Raw genomic sequence first — 25,453 nt, forward strand, 5'->3', positions numbered from 1 at the left:
GAGGGCATCCTCTTCTCTTTCCTCCCTTTCCTGTCTCTGTCACAGGGTATCAATGCCAGCGAGAAGACAGTTGTGGAAGCGCTGTTTCAGAGGGACTCACTGGTCCGACAGAGCCAGGTGCGGCTGGAATTCTTAAATTATTTCTTTAAAGAATCATGGAGAAAAGACAAATGACTTTTTTTTAACCTAAAATCTTTTCTTAATTTTCTTTTCACCTGAGTTTTTTATTTGTAATTAAAAGAAATAAGAAATTTAGAATGTTGTTTTTTTAACTTAAATAACAACTTTGTGTTTCCAAGAGTAGACTATTAAAAATAGCTTTAGTCCTACAGGAAATACTATTTATTGTTGTGTGCTTGTTTATCTTACAAAAGTAAAAATTGTGGCTGTAAAAAGTTATTTGATATCGGAAACTTCTGATTAAGGGTGGTACCTACCAAATAAGACCTTGCAGAGTTACAGCGATCTCCCTCTTTTGTTCTTTTCTAGTTGGTGGTAGATTGGCTAGAGAGCATTGCCAAAGATGAGATCGGAGACTTCTCGGACAATATTGAGTTTTATGCAAAATCAGTATATTGGTGAGTTTCTGAGGAACCTTTATACTATTTTATCTTAAGACTACTTTTTATGCTGGGAGGTGGTGGTGCACACGGTGATCTCAGCATTCACATTCAGCATTCTAGAAATCTCCTGAGTTCTAGGCCAGCCAGGACTACATAGAGAGATCCTGTCTCGAAAAAAGAGAAAAAGAAAAGACACTATTGAGAAAATAAGTAGGCGTCTGGAGAGGTAGACTTGTGCTCTTCCAGAGGTCCTGAGCTCAGTTCTCAGTACCCGTGTGAAATGGTTTACAACTTCCTCAAACTCCAGCTCCATCCTCTGGGCTTAACTGGAAACAAATGGAGGCTCACATTGTGGTAGCACGCACTTTGGTTCCAGCAACAGGAGGCAGAGGTAGGTGAATCTCAGGTCTAAGCCAACCTGTCCACAGAGTGAGTTCCCGACCATCCAGGACTACATAGATAACACAGTAAAAGACACAGACTTAAACAGATGCAGGCTTATGATTGACTTCCAAAGCATGAAAACAAGTTCACCATCCTCCTTCCTCTGAGACAAACTGCCTTTCTGTGTTAAGGGCTTTGTACATTTTTCTACATTTATTGGTTTTTTTTTCCCTTGTTTTGAACACACAGGTATATTTTTGTGGGGTGTGTTTTTTCTTTATTGTTGTTATCTAGAAAACAAATAATATTCAGATTGGCCTTTTAGAAAACTGACTTTTTTTTTCCCCCAGGGAAAATACCCTTCACTCCTTAAAGCAGCGGCAGCTACTGTCTTATATAGGAAGTACCCGTCCTCTTGTCACTGAACTGGTAAGTTCCTAGTTAGGGTGGCTGTTACTGTGATGAGACACCATGGTCAACGTACCTCGGGGAGGAAAGGGTTTATTCCACTTACACTTCCATATCACTGTTCATTATTGGAGAAAGCCAGGACAGGAACTCAAGCACGGCAGGAACCTGGGGCAGGAGCTGATGCAGAGCCATGGAGGGTGCTGCCTGTTGCCTTGCTCCCCTGGCTTGCTCAGCCTGCTTTCTTATAGAACTCAGGATCACAAGCCCAGGGATGACCACACCCACAATGGGCAGGCCCCTTTCCCACTTAATCATTAATTAAGAACATGCTGGATCTTACCGAGGCCTTTCCTTAACTGTAGTTCCCTCCTTTCAGATGAATGGAGCTTATATCAATTAACATAAAGCTAGCCAGGACAGTAAGTGTCCTTGGAAATAAAGTTTGACTTTAAAGATAAGTGATATTCTTTCTTTAGTCACATTAAAATCATTTTTGTTTGAAATTCATTGTGTGATGTTTGTCACCAAATGTTCAAAACACACAAAAGTTGTATGTAAGAATAATGGTATTAGAAATTCTGTGGAAATGTATGTTTTCCAAGATTTGTTATTATTAATCGTATGTATATTTGTGTGGTGTGTAGACATGTGCACTTGTGAGTGCAGATGACTGCATAAACCAGAAGAGGCCACTGAGCCACCTGGAGTTACAAGGCTGTGTGAGCCTTCCATCCTGGGTGTGTGTGTGTCTGTGTGTCTGTGTGTCTGTGTGTCTGTGTGTGTCCCAGGCTGCCTTTGAACCTGAGATCCTCCCCCGCCTTCTGAGTGCTCTGGGATATTTTTACTTATTTATTAGTGACTAGTGTGTAGTTGACTTTGTTGTTTTGGTTGTTTTGAAGGGCTGGCTGTTGTATTTGGTTGTGTTTTACTCTCCTTGGGACTGAGCCCATGGCATGCTGGGCAGCGTCTCTACCACAGAGTTCTATCTCTTTCTCCATTTGTGGTGTACATGAGAGTAATCTCAAGCTGAATACTTAGTGAGCCCTCCTGCCCTGTGTTCTTAGAAAGGCCATGTTTTCTAGTCACAGTCCTTTGGGTTTTCCTTGGTGTTTGTTCATTTTCTGGGTCTTTTATAAGTACAGTGAGGGAATCAGCTCAAATAATGCAGTGACCCGGCTTGGCTAGGGTAATGGTATCTATTTGAAGTGGGGGATCAGCAGACAAATGGACCTGTTAGGAACTTCATTCTCTTTATTAACTAAATTTTAAAGTAATTTATTTCTGTATGTACATACCATATAGATTCATCGTGTCACATGAATTTATCATGTGTGAATGGGCATGTAGGGTCAACAGGCTTATGATCTCAGCAGTAGAGCTGTGCCAACTGGATCCCTAGCACCATATGTATGACCCACTCGGGTAGAAAATAGTGACTAAACAAAAACGTTCAACGTGTGTGTGTGTGTGTGTGTGTGTGTGTGTGTGTGTGTGTGTGTTCCAAATGTGTATCATTAGTGGGGATTGTTTTTCATAGGACCCAGATGCTCCCATTAGACAGAAAATGCCACTTGACGATCTGGACAGAGAAGATGAGGTCAGACTGCTGAAGTACCTCTTCACTCTAATCCGTGCTGGGATGACAGAGGAGGTGAGAGATGTGACCCTGCAGATCAGGTTCCAGGTGCCATTTGCATGAAGACTCTCAGTGGCTGGCTGCACTTCTTCAGTGCTCTGGTCCCATATAGTATCTTGCTCTGCCCTCACACATTTCCAAGTAGGGCACACGGCTGTGACTTCCAAGCAGTGCCCTCTGCCCAGAGCTCTTCCCACGTTCTTTAGCCATCCAGACCTTGCCTTATTCCATTGAGAAGTGCACTGGGTGCTGTAGTCACAGCATGACACTGGGTGATGCTCCTTACACAGTTCAGACTGCATTGCCTCTCACATTTTCCTGGTTGTTGAATTTAAGGAAGTGTCAGTGGATTAAACGGGTGATAGATCTCATTTCGAGGTGGGGTTTTTGTTTGGTTGGTTTTTGCTTTTGTTTGTTTTGGTTTTTCAAGACAGGCTTTTTTTGTGTAATCCTGGCTGTCCTGGAACTCATTCTATAGACCAGGCTGGCCTCTCTGCCTCCTGATATTAAAGGCATGCATCACTACCACCTGGCTTACAGAGATTTTTTAATAACTTTCTATTCCATAAGTAAGGGTCCATCAGATCCATTTATTTTTAGTGAAATTCCATGTGAGTGAGTGGATGCCATGGTGCCCTATTAGCAAGCCCAATATTAAAGAAGGAATTGTTAGAAAAATAAGGTGCTTGGGATATAACTCGGTTGGTAAAGTGAAGACCCTGGCCCTGACAAACAAGGGAACAGCCTCAGCCATACACATTTGTGAGTAAAGTGGGGTACCATTGCCAGTTCCTTCGTCATCCCCTGTGACATTGGTGCCACTTGGTAGCTAGTTTCGTCATATTGGGTTTGCTTTACGACAAAGCACGGTGCTTTTCAGGTCTGCACCAGTGGTGTCACTAACAGTTCCTCTGGTTTCTGAAGGCACAACGCCTCTGTAAACGTTGCGGACAAGCATGGCGAGCTGCAACCCTGGAAGGCTGGAAACTGTACCATGACCCTAATGTTAATGGAGGTATGTCGGGTTTTATTCTGAGAGCTGGGTGTGGAGGTGGTTAGCTCTGTATGCCAGCGTTGGTGAATGGCAGCCTTTTCTTCTAGAAGTGACTGGAATGCTTCATCCCTTCTCTGTTTTGTAGGGACAGAGCTAGAGCCTGTCGAAGGGAACCCATATAGACGGATCTGGAAGATTAGTTGCTGGAGAATGGCTGAAGATGTAAGATAATGCAATTCTCACTGGGACTTATCTTCCATCCGGTTTAATTAAATGACAGTGTGCTGGAGCTATGGATGTTCAGTGTAGGAGAGAGGTTCTAGTCACGTCAGGAGCAGGCTTGATGATGTAGCAGAATTGTTCAGACACTAGGTACTAAGAGTTAAACATTGGGCTGGAGAGATGGCTCAGTGGTTAAGAGCACTGACTGCTCTTTCAGAAGTCCTGAGTTCAAATCCCAGCAACCACATGGTGGTTCACAACCATCTGTAATGGGATCCGATGCCCTCTTCTGGTGTGTCTGAAGACAGCTACGGTGTACTCATATAAATAAGTAAATACATCCTGAGACTGAAGCACTGAGGACAGAGCAGGTGAGTGTAGAGACTAAGACCACAGCCTCCAGCTGGTCTCTAAGACATCACACTTACCTTCCTAAAACTATGTTGAGAGTGAAAACTCAAGGAGGTAAAGGTGCATACCTAGGTTGGGAAGCTAGAGCTGTGGGAGGTCTGTGGGGCAGGATAGAAAGCTCGTGAAGAAAGAACTAGTTCTGTGTGACACGAGGAACACACTAAAGTCACCACAGAATGCAGGAAGTCTCACAGTTGTGGACTAGAAGATGCTTTAAGATTCGGTCAGTGATGCAGAGAATGAGAACAGGAGCTGGAGAGACGGCTCAGTAAGTAGGTGGTACCGCACAGGCTTGATGGGCCTTGGAGGAGGGAGAGGGCGCACTCCTGCTTTCCTCTGACTGCCTGGGTGCACATGTGCCCTCCACACACAGTAGATCTGTCACAAAATGGACATATTCACTGAATGTCACTTAAGAACTAAGTGACTAGGATCCATCCAGAAGAATTATGAAGAGACACACTAGGAAAAGTAATAATCGCAAATCTTTTTACTCATTGTGTTTTAGGAACTTTTTAATAAATATGAACGAGCGATTTACGCAGCGCTGAGTGGGAATCTTAAGCAGGTATGCAGTCCGGTAATGTTTAACTATTCTGTGGAATAAAACCAAATGCTTAAATGTCCTCATAGTTGTGTGTAGCCTACTTAAGCTGCTTTCCAAAGCCTCCAAGTCAGAAAGCAGGGCAGTGACAACCTGCTTATTTTGACACTACCCACATATATATGGTATTTTTGTTTTGTTTTGTTTTTTTGGGTTTTTTTTTGTTGTTGTTTCTGTGTATGGATTTTTGATTGTTAGCTTGTTTCTGTTGTTACTTTGTTACAGTTTCTTGATACATAGCTCCTTCTAGCTCACACTTTTTTTTTTTTTTTTTGCTGTAATGTTTCCTGTTTTTGAGACTAGGATCTTGTTTAGTAAATCAGGCTGCCCTCGAACTCATGACCCTACCACCCCAGCCTCCTCAGTGGAGGGATTATAGGCATGCACTTGTCTCTTACATGAAGAATCACGACACCTGTTTCCTGATGACTCAGAGTCTATCTAGAAATGCAGTGCTAAGGCACAATGCTGCTTGGACTCAAGCCCGTGTACCTTTTCCCAGACTCCCTTTGTTCCTCAGTTTCAACAGCTGTTCTGATACATGCTCTGATGATTTGAAATACCATTTGATATTAGAATGCAGTGTGACTATGAAATTGGTGTGGAAAAAGTCTTAATCATACAAGTGTCTCAAAAGTTTTAGTTTGGGAGAAAGGTTATTTGGTACATACTTTTAAACCCCTTAGTGCCCTGTCATCAGATGGTTTTTAAAAGCTTGGCGTCCCGTGGGTAATTGGTTTCCCTTTCTCCTTTGCTGACTGTGTCTGTGTTTCTCCTTTGGAATGGGTAAAAAGCTCCTTCCGGTCTGTGATACCTGGGAAGACACAGTGTGGGCCTACTTCCGGGTGATGGTGGACAGCCTGGTGGAGCAGGAGATCCGGACGTCAGTGATGACGCTGGATGAAGCTGAGGAGCTCCCTCGAGAGTACATGGAAGTAAAGTGAGTGAGCTCGGCGACAGGCACGGTGGCGGTCACTGCGGGAGTGTGGCTGCACAGCACTTCTCACCTTGTCACTTTGTCCCCTTTTGTTTTCCCTCTTGAAGTTGGACCTTAGAAAAAGTTTTTGAAGAACTGCAAGCCACTGATAAAAAGGTAAATGCTAACATGACTTTGTTACATGTAGCATATGAAATTAATGTTATGTGGTTGTACTGTGAAGCTGGAAGGGAGAAAATGTGGAAATCTCCTTTCTCATCTTTTCCTCACTGCTCTCAAAATAAGAGACCTCCAAAATAATATTTATTGGATAAGGCTTGGTGGTCCATGTTATAATCCTAGTACGCAGAGGGCTGAGACTGCATCCTCACCATGATTTCTAGAATGGTTGTGCTATGTCTGAGACCCTGTCTCAAAACAAAATGAAAAACATTTTTTTAGTGATTTTTTTTTTTTGGTTTGGTTTTTGTTTTTCTTTCAGTAACTAGTGTATATGTGTACTTGTAATGGTAGAACATTCTAACATGTAATGGTAGAATTTTAATGTGTGCCAGTAAGGCCTATGTAACGCCTTATTTCCTCAGACAGTAAACATACCAACACATACACACTGCATCTTTTTCCATGGTTCTCAAGTCCAAGTAAGTGCTGTGGATGCTGGGGTACAGTGTTAGGCGGGTGCTGTGGATGCTGGAGTACAGCACTGGAAAAGTTCAGATCATGTTTCCATTTAATGCTAATCTGTCCAAGTTGCTATATTTTAGCCAACTCTTTTGTTTGGTTCTTTCTTTTAAGAGATACCTTGGTATTCTTACTGAACAACTCCAGCTGCCTTGTGAGGCCAGACTGACCTCAAACTTGTGATAATCCTCCTGTCCTAGACCCCTAGGTGCTGAAATTTTAGGCGAGCCATCATACCTGGCTTTGATGTTCATTTTCTTTTTTAAAGTTTTTCCTTCAGTTAATGCTAAGGGTGGGTCTAGAACTGTAAAGAACATGTGTATGTGTGAAGATGTGTCAGCTTCCTGTTGTGCTGCCTCCTGAGGCTGGGTTCTAACACTCTTGACGGTGTTGCGGGGTTAAAGAATGAACATTTTTGCTGTGTAGTTACATATCTCAGCTCTAAGTTAAAGACATATCAAGAGTGTGCCTTCAAGCTGTACAGTTAAAACTAAAGGTAAAAGGAAGAAAACCATGTACAACAGGAAAAGCATCAGATTGCAGTGATCAACACTACCACAAGCAGTTGATTAAACTATTTATTTATCCCAGTCCTGAGTGGCATGCTTTGTATTTTTGCCAGCCTGATGGTGTAGATAGGAAACGGCACTGAGTTTGTTTCCCTGTGTCTTATTTGTGAATTTACCTTTAAGAAATTTGGTTTTAATTTTGTATTTCATGCCAGTGGGTGTTTTCCCAGCATGTATGTTTGTACACCACATTCATGCAGTGCCCGTGATGGCCAGAAGAGGGCTTCAGATTTCTTGGAATTAAAGTAAATAGTTACTAGCTGCCGTCTTTGTGCTGGGAGTCAAACCCAGGACCTCTGGAACTGCAGCCATTACTCTTAACTACTGTTCTGTCTCTACAGCCCCTGTGTGTTTATAAATTCTCTGTTCATATCCTATAACTAATTTCTGTTGGGTTTTTTCTTTATTACTGCATGAATATACTTTATACGGTACGGAAATTACTGGGTTTTTTTCTGCCAAGGGTTTATAATGGTTGTATAAATTCTTTTGGAAAGTATGAGTAGGGAAAACCAAGTCAGGAATAGAAGTAAGTGTCTCGGGGTAGGGGATGTGACACGCAGCAGTGTACATCTGACAAGTTAACACTAAAGGAGTTACAGATAATGTGTTAGAGTCGCTGGGTAACTTACAGCAGCACTGTGGAGCCATCTGTACTTGCTATAACCACGTAAAAGAGGGTGTAGCATCCTGCTTCCAACGAGTCTCCTTTAAGTGAATAACTAAACAGACAAGGTGAGAAATAAGCTTCATCAAGGGTTTCAGGACTCTCATAAAGCCAATAATAGAACTTTATTGGGAGACATAAAGACATGAGGCAAATAAAGCATAATTTTGAATGTGGAGATTTGAAAATGTCAGTCATTCATTATAAAATTAACAAAGAATCGTAGTAGTATAAGGATATTGTTTGGGGGAATCTGAAGTGGAAGCATGAACAAGAATGACAAGAGCCATCTGTAAAGCAGCAGGGACAGGGCTCATGCCCTGGAGTGGGCGTGGGCAAACAGGTCCCAGTCTCAACTAGAACAATGTGTGTGAGCCTGAAAGGCATCGGGCGTGACCTTTGGTTCCACAGGAAGCAGTGATGATGGAAGATAAATGACCCTGGCAGAGCAGGCTGTTCCTTGGGAAGGACAGAGGCAGAGCCTTAACTATGCCATTAACTGAGCTGAATGCCAAGTAGCGCAAAGGTTTTGAATGTACAAAAAATGAACATTAAAAGACAATTGACTACTAAGAAAATATATTTGGCACATAAAAAAATGACCTATTTTTCAAAAAAAAGAATGGGAGTTAATTAGTTCACTCATCTGTGTCTGGTCACTACTGTGTTTTGTTATTCTCAGTGACAGGTGTAGAAGAAAATAACCTCAAGAGGATTTTACATAGTGCTGCTAGTGTAGAAAAATTATCCTGTTGTTTATTTTGCTTAAGACTCATGGATCCTTCTATTCTAGTTGGCCATGGTATGCCAAAATATGCAGGAATAAAATGTAAAGAATACTAAGTTTGTGCCCACAAATGGCTCAGCTTAGAAACATTCCTGGCTGAGCCTGACCACTGAGTTTCCTCTTCTAGGGCCCACATGGTATTTGGACACAGTGGACTCCCACAAGTTGTCCTTTGACCTTCAGTGGCACTGTGGCATTCGAACCTATACACAGATAAGGGTGCTTTCAAAAGATAATAAGTAGAATTCCACTCGCTAAGTGTCTTAGTCAGGGTTTCTATTCCTGTACAAACATCATGAGCAAGAAGCAAGTTGGGGAGGAAAGGGTTTATTCAGCTTACACTTCCACATTGCTGTTCATCACCAAAGGAAGTCAGGACTGGAACTCAAGCAGGTCAGGAAGCAGGAGCTGATGCTCCTGGAGGGATGTTACTTACTGGCTTGATTCCCCTGGCTTGCTCAGCCCGAGTTTTTATAACCCAGGTCTCCCAGCCCAGGGATGGCACCACCCACAATGGGCTGGGCCCTCCCCCCTTGATCACTAGTTGAGAAAATGCCTTACAGCTGGATCTCATGGAGGCATTTCCCCAACTGAGGCTCCTTTCTCTGTGATAACTCGAGCTTGGGTCAAGTTGACACAAAACCAGTTGGTACACTAATATTGGATTGTCTCATGGGAGATATTGTTCAGTTCTGGGTTTATTCCATGAGCACATATCCTAAAGGCATCATTCTTCCCCCTTTTTTAAAATCTTCCTAAAGCCTTTCATTTCTGGCTTTGTATATGTCCCATTAAAAATTTGACATTTATGGGCTGGAGAGATGGCTCAGCGTTTAAGAGCACTGACTGCTCTTCCAGAAGTCCTGAGTTCAATTTCCAGCAACCACATGGTGGCTCACAACCATCTGTAATGGGATCTGATGCCATCTTCTGGTGTGTCTGAAGACGGTGACAGTGTACTCATATACATTAAATAATATTTTAAAATTTTATTTTGACATTTAGTAATGAATACACTCTTCAGAATGAATGCAGAAGACTTATGGCAATGTAAAACTTTTTTTCAGAGAGTTCTGGAAGAGAATCAAGAACATTACCATATAGTTCAGAAATTCCTTATCCTGGGAGACATTGATGGTAAGATACAGGTTTATTTTACTTTGCCTGAGTTCTTCATTTGTCTCTTTGAAATAGCCATTCTTGAAGCAGTACACAGGACTCAATACATCTTTTAGTCCTTCACTGATATCCACCCCTCATATGTAACCATGTTTACTTGTTACTGTGAGGCCAAATCTAAGTTGAACCTTTTTTTTCTGTTGGAAAGTGTCCTGTGGTGACCGTCAAACCTTTGTTCTGATGGCTCTTAGGTCTGATGGATGAATTTAGCAGATGGCTGTCCAAGAGCAGAAGCAGTCTACCTGGACACCTCCTCCGCTTTATGACACACCTCATTCTGTTTTTCCGTACCCTGGGACTACAGACCAAAGTAAGTAAGATAAAGCTTTTCCTGCTCTTCCTGCTTGCAGTTAAGTACCCGACACAGCATTGGACAAAGTCCAAAGACTACTAATGGAACCAGAATAAATTCTGTGTGAGAATTGAAATAGTTTCTTTTTCTGAATGTTTGCTAACATTGTGTAGGAGTGCATACAGAAGTATGGTGACAGGAAGTGGAAAGCTGTGGCTTTGTCCTTTCTCAGATCCTTGCTCAGTAACTCCAACTGGGTGACTCTAGGTGTATAAGAACTTCCTTCCTCCATAAAACAGACAGGATCCACCCACAAAGACATTCTGAGAACCACTGACGCCCTAGCCGATATAAAACGTGTTTGCACCAGGCCTCATGACTTGAGTTCACTTGCTGGGACCCACATAATGGAACGAGAGAACTGACCCCCCAGAGGTTGCAAACACAGTAGATAAATGTTTAAAAAGAGGTGATTGTTTGTTTTATTTTTATGTAAGGTGAGCTGAAGCAGTACATGCACTTCATAAGCATTTAGTTACCACTTAGTATAAATATTAAATTTCTTCATGTATTTAAAAGTAAAACTTTTATTAGTTTGTATTGTTGTACCTATAAGTGGTGATGTTAATAACTGAATTGTTTATTTTCCCTATGAAGGAAGAAGTTTCTATTGAAGTTCTGAAGACATATATACAGGTAAACTTTTAGAATCTAAACTTGATTTTTTTAAAATGAAAACAAAAATTACAATGGTACTTTTTTTTAACATGTATTTTTATTTTATGTGTATAAGTATTATGCCTGCATGTTTGAATGTTCAGTGTGTTTGTGTGTGTTCACATGTATGTGCACATGTGCTAGAGGTCACTAGAGAACACTGGAGTAATGAATGATTGTGACCTTCATTTGGGTACTGGGGACCAAACCTGGATCTTTATAAGAGCAACAAGTGCTTTCAACCTCAGAGCATCTCTGCAGTCCCCAAGTGATGCTATTTTAGTGCTATAGACTCTGGAAGCCACTGGACTCTATAGAGATCTTTGAATTTTTCTAGATATGTTTCTAGAAAAGTATTATGATCTGAAGCACATATCTATGAATCTTTCCTAAATGTATTTACAATTTTGAAGCAGAGTTTTCTCAAAACACTGCTAATTCACTTGGTGTGCTGTGACCTTTGTGTTCCTTAGCTGTTAATAAACGAGAAGCACATAAGCCTCATAGCGTTCTACACCTGTCATTTGCCTCGAGACCTTGCTGTTGCCCAGTATGCCTCATTTCTGGAAGGCGTTACAGAATTTGAGCAGCGACACCAGTGCCTAGAGCTGGCTAAGGAAGCAGGCAAGCAGTCACGAATTTTATCTGTTACTTCTTTTTAGGTGAACATTGCATAGAATGAGTATAGGTACTTTTATCATTTATCTCCTATATCTGTTTACATTGAAACATTATGTTTGTGCATAAAGGAAAGGGAAGGGGAAATTTGCACGTGATAGCATGTGAAGGTCAGAGAAGGACCACTGATATCAGTCCCCATTTTCCACTTTCCTGCTGCATGAGACAGGCTAGCTGGCCCAGGCGCTTCTGGGAATTCTCTTGCCTCTCTCTGCCTCTGCCTCCATCTCTGCATACAAGTTCTGTTTCACACTCAGCTTATCATTTGATCGCATTGGAGATTTGAACTCCAGTCCTCATGCTTGGGCAGCACAAACTTTACCCAATGAACCGTCTGCTCAGCTCCCCCGTTGGCCTTTGTGGGCAGGCTTTCATTTTGGGTTTGGCTTTTGTCTTGTATGAAGTCTCATTTTGCTCTTGCTCTTGCCTTCCTGCTCCTGCTCTGTCCTGTTGTCCCTTCCCCTCTCTCTCCACATGCTCATGGCCCACCTCTACTTTTCTACTTCTCTCTCTCTGCCTTTCTCTGCCTCGACTACCCTCTTGACTCCCCTCCCCATGCCCTGAATAAACTCTATTCTATACTAAAAAAAAAAAACCTCTTATTTCTTTTGAGGAAGAAACACAAGAGTAAAAAATCTCAACGAAATTCTTTTAGAGAATAAAAACAACTTTTACCTGTGTAATGTTTTATGTTTTTGCTTTTCTTTAAAGAAAGGTTGTGACTGTTTTAAGGTTTATTCATATTAATAATTACTCTGGTTTTTACCTTGTTTTTGTCATTTCCAAACATTCCTTAGATTTGGATGTCGCAACGATAACAAAAACTGTAGTCGAGAATATTCGGAAGAAAGATAATGGTGAATTTAGTCACCATGACTTGGCTCCATCCCTAGACACTGGCACTACTGAGGTAATTTGGGTGAGGGGGAAATGGAAGTTCAATAAAGCTTAGAGTCTACATCTTTTTCTAGGTGAACTTCTTCCTTTGTTACACTGGCTTCTGTCTGCCTTTTTAAAGAACATAAGGCCTTTACATTTTTAAAAATATACTTATTTTATGTGCATTGATGTTTTGCATGCATATGTCTGTGCACCTTATGCATGGTTGATACCCAAGGAGGTCAGAAGAGGGCACTGGATTCCTTGGAACTGGAGTTCCAAACAGTTGTGAGTTACCATGGGGATTTTGGGAATCAAACCCATGACCTCTGTAAGATCAGCCAGTGCTCTTAGTTACTGAGCCATGTCTCCACCCTCAGTACCTTATAAATGACAAAAATTGACAAGTTTTAAGGTTTTATTCAGACACTGAATTATGTTAAGGAAGGCTTCTTTTCAACACAAACCTGATGTTGACCTTTGATTATCAGGATCTACCCGATGCTGTAAACATAGCTGACTTCAATCTTTAGGAAGAAAGATAAAATCTGCGAAGGAAAACAACTTGGGGCTGGGAGTGTGGCTCCGTGCTGAAGTGCTTGCCTAGTGTTTGTGAACCCCAGGTTGTTTCCTGCATCCCATCCCAGATGAGTTGTGTTGGCCGGACAGTCAGTGATTGATTCCAGCTTCACAGGCCAGAGAGGCTTCCTGTAGTTTAGAAGAGCGCTGAGGAAAACCTGGTCTACTCACAAATCTGTATAAAATGGGAAATGGTTTTTATTAGAGTGCGTCCAGCATGAGTTCCACTCATTTGCAAATGTCTGTGAAGTAAAACGTGTTGTGTGATCTTTGGATGTCTAGGAGGACCGCTTGAAGATCGATGTGATTGACTGGCTGCTGTTTGACCCAGCTCAGAGGGCCGAAGCCCTGAGGCAAGGCAACGCCATCATGAGGAAGTTCTTAGGTGGGTTGTACTCTTACAGCTGATCTGATCTCGCGTGTCTAACTTTTATTGTATGTTTGCAGAACTTCCCACTTACTTCAGTGAATGGGTTGGTAAGGGCTGTGAGCTCAACCTCAGGACCAGAGATCAGGCTGATCTTGCCTAGTCAGTTGCCTCCACCTGTGCTCTACCTGGTCCATAGAGAATCCATCTGAATTGACTATAGAATGGACACTCATTCATCCAGTAAATATTCACTGGGACGGAGGAACCAAGTTAACTCCCAGCACCCACACGGCAGCTCACAGACATCCATAATCCCAGTTCCAGGGGATCTTCTGACCCTATGAGTACCAGGTACATACCTGGTACTCATACATACATGTGGGCAGAACACTCATACACATGATAGTAAATAACTAAATGAACACTGAACCAGCTGATAATTACAGGCCTGTGCTGATTGTCCCCAGCATGAGATTGGAACACAGTTTTGACCTTCCATCAGACTGGCAGGTGCTTGTTCTTTTTGCTTATTGTTTTGAGTTGGGGAATATGCATGTCCCATAGTGTGTGTATGGAGATCAAAGGGCAGCTCACTAATGTATCCTCACCACTTATAGCTTCTCTCTCTCCACTACGTTGGTCCCAGTGATGAACGCTGGTCTTTGGGCTTTGCAATAAGCACCCTAACTACTGACATACTCCTCAGCTAGCTCCTCAGCTTTCAAGGCACAGGCCACCTTGTCTCAGGCCAGTAGCTTTTTTTTTTAAAGATTATTTTATGTGTATGGGTATTTGCCTGCATGTATATATATGTGTACCACATGCATTCTATTGCCATGGATCATCTGAAAGTGCAGTTACAGACAATTGTGAGCTGCCCTGTGGGTGCTGAGAATGAAGCCTACATCTTCCAGAGGATCAGCCAGTGCTCCAACCATTGAGCCACCTCCACAGCCAAGTCAGTAGTTCTTAAGCAAAAACTGCTGTGTATATCTCGAGACAGAAAGAGGTGACCAAGGGACCACACTACATGTACAGGTAAAAGGCTGAGAAATCCCATAGAGAAGGGTATAGCATTGGACCTCAGGGGCTAGCATGTGTTAGCACAGACACCTGAGCAAGCACTGCAAGAGTCCTAACGTTTTATAAAGGTTTCCGCATGTCATTCACAGTTTCAGAGTGAATTTCCTTTATGAACAATTAGGGGACCCATTATTTAGTAATGCTCTAAAATAAAACTTCACAAAACTGCATCTTCTAAACCATGACACCAAATTTTGTGACAACCTAGAAACAGGAACTAAGAAAAACCAAATGTAATCCTTGAGAGACCAAGAAGCATTTGCATAGTTCACCTCTTAAAATTAGCTCACCATTCCCTAGGCAGGGCTTCCTGAACTGTAGTGCAGTAGAGAAATTGAGCTGAGTGCAAGCACGCCAGTCAGCATGCTGCAGTCTGCTCCTGACTGGGTGCGATGTCACTGTTTGGAGGTAGGAGCTAAAGTAGACCTTCCCTCCCTGTGTTGCTTTTTGTCAGACTATTCTATCGTAGCAAGAGAGATGAAGTTAGGACACTTCCGACTTGGTTTGCAATCTGAGAGTCACAGGCCCATGTCCATACTCACTAAAAACGGATCCTTCAGCCAAGAAAGCCTTCTGGTTTTACACAGATAACTTCTCTTTTTTTTGTCTCTCTGAAAGGCTGTAGTTAAGTGTGCTTCTCCAAACAGTTACCAGGTAGACTTGAACTTTTAAATTGCATAGATCAAAAGCTATTTGACTGGATTTATAACCAGAATAAAATTTGCTCTGATTCTGTTCCTAAAAATGTCCTAGGAGAACTCTGACTTTGTCATATCACAAGTCAGGCCTTGAGAAGACTGGCCTTCCTGGTGCTGGGGAGGCTTATGTAGCAGGGCACGTGTCTGAGAAGATGAAGTTCTAGTCAGCTGCCTGCCATGGCCAGCTACTCAGACAGCTGCCACCACCTGCTCATTTTTGGTTTTGATATTTCCATCAAAGGGGAGAGAACAAGTTACTCTGTTGGGCTTTGTATTATGAAACCAAACTCATTATAGTAATGGAAATGATTATAAATTATAAAACTATAGTATTGTAAAATTATAGTATTGTAAATGATACCATAGTTCTCAAGCCTTTGGGAGATATAATTTCTTTCTTGAAGACATAGATGTCTCTGACAGTGACTGCCTTTGTGTTCCTGTCACACTAGGTAAGTAAAGAGCCAGCCCATTAAAGGAAAAAGGTCGTCTAGCCTTTGAAGAAGTCTGCGACCTGAAATAGAACTTGTAATCAGTGATTTGACGCTGTAAGAAGCAGCCAGAGCACAAGACTAGGTGTGGCAGTGCAGGCCTTCAATTCCAGTGCAAGGGACAGTTCAAGGCTAGCCAGGACTCTTAAAGAGAGACCCCAGAACAAACAGAAACCACCAGTACATAGAAGTTTTTATATATTGATTTTTTTTCCACAGCATTAAAGAAACATGAAGCTGCAAAAGAAGTATTTGTGAAAATTCCCCAGGATTCCATTGCAGAAATCTATAATCAGTGGGAGGACCAAGGCATGGAGAGCCCCCTCCCTGCTGAGGATGATAACGCCATCCGAGAGCATCTGTGTATCAGAGCCTATCTGGTGAGCCTGAAAAGATCCTCTCTTGAACTGAATTATATATTTTTTATTTTTAATTATGTAACAGTGGATATGTCTACAAGAGGGTCTGTGCATGTAAGTGCAGGTGCTTTTGGGGGGCCAGAGGCATCTCATCCCCTGGAGCTGGACTCACAGACAGTGAGCTGCCTGATGTGGGGGCTGGGAACTATACTTAGGACCTCTGGAAGTGCAGCAAGTGCTCTAAACGTCAGAGCCATCTCTCCAGCCCTTGGGAGTTGGAACTGAAAGACCCCTGAATCGGAGAAGCCCCTCACTCTAGAACCGGGAGAACCCCAGAACTCACAGAGAGCTTATCTTGCTGCAATCAGGCAAGAGGTTTATTCAGGGGGGTATGGGGAGCCAGAGCTCTGGGGACGACACATATGTCACACAGGAGATAAAGGAGTCAACCCCAAACTCAATTAGGGGGACATATTTATAGGGAAATTACATAAGCAGTTAGCAACAAGCACATAATAATTCCATTGGTTCATTCAAATTGGCACTCTCTGTCTGCTTTTGGATATGATTCAACTCCAGACCACTGTTTAGGGGCACACTGACCTTCATACTAGTTTTTCTCAGGACTACAGAGTCACACCTTATTGAGACCAGGTGGTCTGCGGTTTTTGTTCTCAGCCTTGAGACATACTTGCTCTCAAGGCAGGGTTTGTGGGGCTAACTTGAAACTTTAACTCTTCCAGAACTTTTTTCAAAGGTGGTGATAGATTCATCTGAAAGTCAGTGCAGACTCACTCATAGAGGGTGATGTCATGGCCTTGTCATTATTGGCAAGAATTTGTCAATTGCTGGCAGATGAGATAGACAATGTGACACACACAACTGCTTTCTTACAACTGTGTACCTGTCAACTGTAGTGCTTTCATCGGTGACTTAAAAAGGCAGCGTGCTCCATATGTGTTAGAGTGACAGCATTTGCATCAAAGCTCATTCATTGAGTACAGAAGTGACTGCTGTGGACTAATTAGAAAGGTTGAGGACAGATTCTGCCTGACTGTAAAAACCAACAGGATAATCAAGAAGAGAAGAAGGCACTTCATGCCTCATAGAGTGACAGGCGCAGGACCCGTGAGTGTTGTGGTAGGTAACAGTGGATGCTGAAAACAGCACAAGATACTTTGCCACCATTTGTCACTGCGTAGAACATTTGCTTATTCATGTTTTTTTTTTAGGAAGGATTATTTCTAAGATCTAGAACTTTTGTGCAGTAAAAGTGAAAACATTCTGTAATCTCAACATTGAGGAAACTGACGAAAGAGGATTGCCATAAATCTGAGGCCAGTCTGGGCTTCATAGTGGAGCTCCAGTCCAGTCTGGTCTAGAGACTAACCTTGTCTGAAAAAAGCAAAATGTAAAGCCATGTTTTTCATGTTGTTTAACTTCACATTTTAGGAAGCCCATGAAACCTTCAATGAGTGGTTTAAGCATATGAATTCAGCTCCACAGAAACCTACATTGCTATCTCAAGCAACCTTTACAGAGAAAGTGGCTTATGAACACAAAGAAAAGAAATACGAGGTAAGTTAAATGTGGGTCTGAGAAGAGCCTGTTTAATCTTTAAAATGTGTGTATTTAGGTCAGTTTTTAGCATTTATATTCTGAGGGGAGGGATATTCATGTTACACATTTTGCTTTGAATCCTGTTGACTTTTCCGTGACTGGCTTATGCTGAGAAATGCTGCTGGGTGTGGTGGCTCATGTCTCTAATCCTAGGACTTGGGAACCAGACCCAGGCTGATCTCTGTGAGTTCAAGGCCAGCCTGTTCTATATCCTGAATCCCAGGCCAGCCAGAGCTACACCTGTGAGACCCTGACTCAGAAAACCAAAGTAAAAGAAAGCAAGCAAGCAAACAAGAAAGCCTTTAGACAATAGTATTCATTTACTAAATAAACATTTTATTGTTCCTCGTTGATAGTTTTCTTTATATGCACAGCTGGCTGAATCAGCTCATATGTATGATGTTCTTATCTATATTCTAAACATATACCATTTGTTGATTTGCTCCATTATATCTGACTTGTGTTTGTTCTGCAGATGGATCATAATATTTGGAAAGGACATTTGGATGCCTTAACTGCTGATGTGAAGGAGAAAATGTACAATGTCTTGTTGTTTGTTGATGGAGGATGGATGGTGGATGTCAGAGAGGTAAGCTGTGTGCTTTGTTTGTAGCTTTAAAAATATCAACAAGCCAGTGTGATTGGCTCAGCTGGTAAAGGCATTTGCCTGGCAACATGACTTCAATCCCCAGGGTTTAAATGGTGGAGAGAACTGACTTCTGCAAGATGTCCTCTGACCTCCACATTAGACCCACATTTGGTACCAGCACACATATGTATAAAGTACACACACACAATTAAGTTTACCAAATATTTTATTATTAGATACTTTATGTGTATAAATGTATGTCTGTACACCCATGTGTGCCTGGTGCCCACAAAGGCCAGAAAAGAGGTTAAAGATAGTTGTGAACAGCCATGTGAGTGCTGGGAATCCAACTCAGGTCCTTTGGAAGAGCAGCATGGTTGTAACCACTGAGCCATCTCTCCAGATCCTTTTTTAATAAATTAATAAACTAACAACGATAAGAAAGATCACATGCACTGTATCTTCTAGTGTTCCTTTTCTAAATAAGAACATCTTCAGACTTTTATATAAAATTGGTAAAACCTCTCAAGTTTCAAGCTTAACTGAATATACTAGCTGGGAATGGGAGTGTTCCTTTTTTTTTTTTTTTTTTTTTTTAAGATTTATTTATTTAACTTGACTTAGAAACAGGTAGGTCTAACACTATAAGACACTCAAAGCTGTGGTACCTTCTCCTCCACTGCCCATGAACACATCTCAGCATGTCCTTCTTAAATACAGGCTTCTGCCTCTGGAGTAAGAGTGGGATACAGATGTATTAAATGGCGTAAACCAGGGGTGACAGCACATGCCTATAACCCCAGCATTGGGGAACTGGAACAAAAGGGAGCTCAGCTTTCCCTTTCCCAAAAGATGTAAATGTCAGAAGAAAACCACAGTTGAGTTATATTTAAGATCAGATGAGATCACTTGGGCTGTGGGCAGCACATTGGCAGCAAAGCTTGGCATACATGGGACCCTGGCTTGGACCCACAGCATATCAGTAAAGGAGAGACAAAGTTGCTTCTATCTGGGAAGGATCTGGACAGGGTGCCTAAGAGCATAATCCGTAAGAGAGTCTTGAACAAAGAGCAGAAATGCTGAGTGGAGCGAGAAGACACAGACAGAGCTATTGAGTAGAATCCTGTGGGAGAAATGCTGAGACCCGTGCTAGTGACTTCTTGCTAGTCTGCTCTTCTTCTACAACCTCTCATCTCCTCTTGTTAGGATTTGCCATTTCTTTAACTGTGTAAGAAAATGATGCATTTCTTTTCCTTGCTCATCCCTCCTCCCACCCCAATCCTCACTGCAATCCCCATTGCCAGACTGGTGTATTCTCAGACCCCAGGACTATGCGCAGATGTTACATACCTGTCTCTTTTCAGGGAAACTAAATATTTCCCCTTATGGCTTTGCTCTAATGGTATCCAGTGTGTGTCCAAACACCTAATAAGAAACAGTTTGGGCATACAGTTTGAGGGGCACAGTTTTTGACAGCAGGAGTGAGCAGCAGCTGGTGTTTCTGCAGTGAAGAAAGAAGTGTGGTCAGGCTATAGCCCTCACCTACCCTCTCATACATCAACAAGCCTCCACTCCTAGAGGTTCCAGAACATTCCTCAGCAGCACTACCCACTGGAACCAGTACTCAAACATGGAACCTAAGCGGGACATTTCACACTCAAACCACACTGAGATGGGACAGAGTGATTGCTCAGTTCTGCTTCTGCAAACTGATCCCTAAAGAGAACCAGGAATCTTGCACGTCGGATAGCTGGTATGTCGTTCTCAACATTGCTCGGTTCCGCAGGTCATGTGCACGGGCAGCTCTTCCTCTGCTACCCCTCACAGCATATATACTGCTTTTTCTTTAATTACTTAATTAATTACTACATTTTTCTACCTCTAGCTTTTCTGACAAAAAGTGAATATTGACAGGCCTAGGGCCTCTGATTGCTGCTGCCGATAACTGTTTAAGTCCACTTCAGGGCTATGCAAGCACGGCACCACAGAACTTCAGAGTGCTATTTCTCTTCTTTTTTTTCTTTTTCATTTCTCTGTTATCCCCTGGTTTTTGGTTTTGTTGTTGGTTTTTTTGTTTGTTTGTTTGTTTGTTTGTTTTTTTAAGACAGGGTTTCTCTGTATAGTTTTGGCTGTCTTAAAACTTTGTAGACCAGGCTGGTCTCAAACTCAGAAATCTGTCTACCTCTGCCTCCCGAGTGCTAGGATTAAAGGCAACTGGCCAGAGTGTACTTCTTAATTCTAAAGTTAATAATAAGACTTTTCAGCATAATTTTAAATGTTAAATGGGTTCCTTAGGCATACTTTTTTGATTTCATGCTTGACTTGGTAAAGTAAAATCTAAATGCTGTAAAATACCAAAACTTGAGGATCATTACTAATATATAAATATTTCTTATTTAATTATTAATTTTAAACTAGGTAATAAAAGCCATAAAATAATCTAGAATCTCTTGAGAGCTGTAAAGCAATGAATGATCGAGTATTTTACAAATCCTAACAGATGGCTCAGTTGTTAATGGCACTGCTTTTTCAGAAGATCTAACCTTGGATCTCCACACTCATGGCAGGCAGCTCATGAGACACACAAATAAAAATATATAGTCTTCCATACTTCCTCCAAACTAATCAAAAGAGAATATTTTAAAGGTCAAACAGTAAGTGTACTGAGTTTAGTGCAGTGCTCTTAAATGTGTAGGAATGGAAGCTAGTAGGACTAGCCGGCACATTTACTGACATGGGCATTAGACAGTTGCTCCCTTCCCTCACACAGGTAGACCCCCATGTCATGTGCATATGACCTGTAGACTGGAGCCCAGCTCAGACGTCAGCTCCGCCACCCACCTGCCCAGCTGTTCTTGTGTACCTCAGACATCCCTGGCATTAGACACTGGCATGACTCCACCGTGGGGAACTAGAGTGACCTTGTCTCTGTTGGGCTGAGTTATGAGATGAGATTAAGGAGCCAGAGGCACTGTGCACAGGCAAAGACTGTCTTTAAGGTCTCATGTAGGAGTCCCCAAGATGAATAAGAAAGGTGCTAAGGTGTTTAGATTAAATGGTAGGTCTACCTCTGAAGATAATACCTTCTCTTGAGAACAGAAGCATTTTCATTTTAAAGCTAAGAAGTTTATTAAATATGCATTTTGATACATATGATTTTATGTATTTATATCTCAGCACAGTATTAGGTAACAGGCAGTGATCCTTCCTTGTGGACGCCTTGCTTGGGTAGGCTGTCACTGCTAGAATCACCACACCCTTTGGGTTGCTTCACTCCTGCAGCATCAACCCTGCAAAAATGCTTCCTAATGTAGTTGCACAACCTAAACATGGGACAAGAACCCATCCCCATCCTGGTCTATGCCACCAAGTCAGGCCGTGATACCACAGCCTTCTAGCCTCCCTCTGCCTTTGGGGTGCTGCTGTGTCAGCCACTACACTGTGCCTGTCTTAAATCCATTTATGAGGCTTCTCAAAGGACCAGCTTCTGTTAGCTTGCTCATTTGCGCTGCTGCTGTTCAGATACACCCGGCAAGCACTTCTGTAGATCTCTGTTTTATATAGCTTCCTATGCTGCTAGGAATTAAACGGTAGTAAGTGCTCTACCTGAGTTAGCTCCCAGTGCTTCCTAAAACAAAATTTAATTATTTGTGTGTGTGTTCCTGTGATGCTGCTGTGTGCGATTGAGTGCAGTTGTCTGTGCAGGTGAGAAAGGGCATTGCATTCCTAGGGCTGGAATGTTGGTGAGCCCACACGGCAGGCCCTCTCTAACAGCAGTATGTGCCCTCCTCCTTCCTTGATTTACAGATTGTTTCAGAAGTTTAATGTGTATGTGTGTGTTTCAATGACTTTGGTTTTTCAACCTGTTATAAGAAAATACAATGGGCATAGAAAGACTACTGATTTGCTGTTTTTCTTCTTCTCCTCCTCCTCCTACTCCTCCTCCTACTGCATTTTATTGTCTAGATAATTTGTTAGAAAGATTCCATTCATATTTGGAAACAGAGTTTTTGCTGTATAGCAAAGTGTCTTCAGATCTCTCTCTTCCCTGTGTTTCTGGATGTCCTAGAACTCACTATGTAGGCCAGGCTGGCCTCTAACTCAAAGATCCACCTGCCTCTGCCTCCTGATGACTGGGATTGAAGGTGTGCACCACCGGTCCCTGCTAAGATTTGTTTTTATGTCAAATCTCATGTGTATGAGTGCTTCCAGCATGTGCCTGTGCACTGTGCACAGTGGAGGCCAGAAGAAGGCATTGGATCCCTGGTTGTTACCCACCATGTGGGTGTTGGGAATCAAACCAGGATCCTCTGGAAGAGCCTCCAGTGCTCCTAACAGCTAAGACATAGTCTCTCTTCTCTTAGTAAACATTATTCAAGTCCACACTTATTAAAAATTTTTTCTATTTTTTTAAAAAACTGTATAAAGAAACATTTTCCTAGAAGCTTACAAGTCCTTAATCAGCCATCCTACCTTAACCCTCCTTGCCAGCCTGATTATAGTCCGATGGTTACACTGCATGTATCGAGGGAAATAACTAGTAACTTGTCTGCCTTTACTTTTTTGTGGGTCCTTAGTCTAGATGCATTGGAAATTCATTTGGCAGCATTGTACTGTCTCCTCTGGCATATTCTCTCCATCTTCATGTCTTTGTCCCTAAAATTTTACTTTTAAAAAAAATTGGAGCTAGAAAGACAGCTCAGCAGTTATAAGCGCTGGCTGCTCTTCCAGAGGTCCTGAGTTCAATTCCCAGCATCCACATGGTGGCTCACAACAATCTGTAATGGGATTTGAATCCCTCTTCTGGTCTGATTGAAGACAACTACAGTGTACTCACATATATAAAATAAATATTTTTTTTAAATCTAGTTTGGGGCTGGAGAGATGGCTCAGTGGTTAACACTGACTGCTCTTCCAGAGGTCCTGAGTTCAAATCCCAGCAACCAAACGGTGGCTCACAATTATCTGTAATAAGATCTGATGCCCTCTTCTGGTCTGAGGACAGCTACTTATATATAATAAATAAATAAACTTTTTTAAAAAATCTAGTTGATAGACCAAGTTATATGATGGACACTGTCTGTTCCAAATGTTAGTAGGTATGTTCAGATGTTAGTAGGTATGTTCAGATGTTAGTAGGTATGATGCAGGAGGGCTAAGGTGAAGGCTCAGCTGATAAAGCCTTTAAGCTCCAGGACCTGTGTCTGGTGCCCAGAAGCTCTGCTTATAATGCTAGCACTGAGGAGGGAGAGGCAGGAGGAACCACGCTTGTCAGCAAGGCAGTCCAACCTAATTGGTGAGCTCCAGAGCACTGAGACAGTCGCTGTTTCTAGGGATGACACCCAAGGTGATTCTCTGGTACTTAGGCACACGTGTGTGCCTGCACCCACACACAAATCACCTACTCACATGCAAACAAGTATACATACATTTTAAAATACAGGTATGATGAGATCTGGAAAAAGATATTTAGTGTTTTCCTGACCTAATTTTGACTAAGCAGTCAACCCTTGGACCTGGTGGAGACGAAACTGTTCCTTTTCATCATATCACATGGAGTGTGTCTTCATGTTTCCCTCACACATCCTTCTGGTCTGTAAATTCTTTCAGATCATGGATACCTACTTTAGTACAAATGCTATCTAAACAGTTGTGATACTGGATTATCACATATGATAAAAGTATGCATGTTTAGTGTAGATGCAGCTTTCCCCTTGGTATTTTTCATTTGTCATTGGTTAAATCTGCCAACTCCTAACAACTTGTTGGTTTTGATGTTTGATTTTTTTAATGGTTTTTAGACAGGGTCTTTCTAGCAGCCAAGCACATTGTATAGACCAGGCTTGCCCTGACCCTGCACCTGCTCTCCTATGGTGGCTCCCTGGGTGCTTCGGTTCAGGATGGCAGGTGCAAGTCCCCACACCAGCTGTGGTCGCCGTCTCTGTAAGGTGTGTAGCTTAAAGTTGTTCAGATGGTGACTGTTGATACCTGTCTGTAGGACGCTGAGGACGACCCTGAGCGAGCGCATCAGATGGTTTTACTGAGGAAGCTCTGTCTCCCCATGCTGTGCTTCCTGCTTCACACCATACTGCACAGCACGGGGCAGTACCAGGAGTGCCTGCAGTTGGCCGACATGGTGTCCTCTGAGCGCCACAAGCTCTATCTGGTGAGTCTGTGACCATTTGCAGTTCCCACTCTTACCCACTTGATATTTGTGAATACCTGTTTACATTTTTTAGTTTTTGCCTTCTCTGAAAATAATGTTGCAGTTTCAGTGTACTGTTTTTTCAAAATATGTCTATAATATGAACATAAGTAGCCTGCCTTGAACTAGCATGAGGTCTCTGAGCCACATAGATCTTCAAGGAAGAGTTCTTAAGATTGACTAGGTTTTTTAAAAAGTTGATATCCTCATTTTTAATGTCTTTTTTCCCTTTTCCTTTTTAAATGTCAGGTGTTTTCTAAGGAGGAACTGAGGAAACTGCTGCAGAAGTTAAGGGAGTCCTCGCTGATGCTCCTAGACCAGGGGCTGGACCCTCTGGGCTATGAGATTCAGTCATAACTCACCATTCTCTGATGCCCATGACTACGGAGGATGCTTGCTTGGTTGGTTGAGTTGGTTGGTTTTGGTCAAATATACATATTTGTAATTATTGGGGGTTTTTTGTTTGTTTGTTTTTTGGGGTTTTTTGCCATTCTTAGGGAAAATGTAAAATTTGAGCATTTGAATTTTGTATTATATCAGTATTTCTTTATGTATTTTTTAAAGAAATTATACAAAATAAATTTTTGTTCTATAGATACGAGTTTTCTCTTATGTAATAAATAAGGAAGTAAAATATTTTCTCCATAATCATAAATTTCTGACATATTAAAATTTAAAGAGAGTAGTGAATAAAGAATAGATTCCTTTTCAATCCAGGTAAGTAATTTCTCATTTATCATAAAATTTGGTATTTTTCAATTCAAGAAAAACCTAGGAAGAGTGTTCACGTGGATCTGGAGCAATAACTCAGCAGTTCAGAGCATTGGATCAGGACTCGGTTCCCCCGC

General features: G+C 42.0%; 1 protein-coding gene across 1 annotated transcript in view; it reads left to right on the forward strand.

Moving 5' to 3' along the window:
• Positions 1 to 25,077, forward strand: part of NUP107 (nucleoporin 107) — a 38,077-nt gene extending 13,000 nt beyond the window's left edge. The window contains exons 9-28 of the mRNA XM_080935284.1: positions 46 to 117; positions 490 to 578; positions 1,298 to 1,376; positions 2,896 to 3,009; positions 3,919 to 4,009; positions 4,134 to 4,210; positions 5,130 to 5,189; positions 6,020 to 6,165; positions 6,270 to 6,318; positions 9,934 to 10,003; positions 10,237 to 10,355; positions 10,995 to 11,033; positions 11,528 to 11,678; positions 12,530 to 12,642; positions 13,473 to 13,575; positions 16,052 to 16,212; positions 17,644 to 17,769; positions 18,287 to 18,400; positions 24,399 to 24,566; positions 24,855 to 25,077. Of these exons, the coding sequence (XP_080791410.1) occupies positions 46 to 117; positions 490 to 578; positions 1,298 to 1,376; positions 2,896 to 3,009; positions 3,919 to 4,009; positions 4,134 to 4,210; positions 5,130 to 5,189; positions 6,020 to 6,165; positions 6,270 to 6,318; positions 9,934 to 10,003; positions 10,237 to 10,355; positions 10,995 to 11,033; positions 11,528 to 11,678; positions 12,530 to 12,642; positions 13,473 to 13,575; positions 16,052 to 16,212; positions 17,644 to 17,769; positions 18,287 to 18,400; positions 24,399 to 24,566; positions 24,855 to 24,962 (2,049 nt within the window). The 3' untranslated portion in view covers positions 24,963 to 25,077. The remainder of the gene's footprint in view (positions 1 to 45; positions 118 to 489; positions 579 to 1,297; positions 1,377 to 2,895; positions 3,010 to 3,918; positions 4,010 to 4,133; positions 4,211 to 5,129; positions 5,190 to 6,019; positions 6,166 to 6,269; positions 6,319 to 9,933; positions 10,004 to 10,236; positions 10,356 to 10,994; positions 11,034 to 11,527; positions 11,679 to 12,529; positions 12,643 to 13,472; positions 13,576 to 16,051; positions 16,213 to 17,643; positions 17,770 to 18,286; positions 18,401 to 24,398; positions 24,567 to 24,854) is intronic.
• Positions 25,078 to 25,453: the final 376 nt, after the last annotated feature.

This window comes from Micromys minutus, assembly GCF_963924665.1.
Source record: "Micromys minutus genome assembly, chromosome: 22".
Classification (NCBI taxonomy): Eukaryota; Metazoa; Chordata; class Mammalia; order Rodentia; family Muridae; genus Micromys; species Micromys minutus.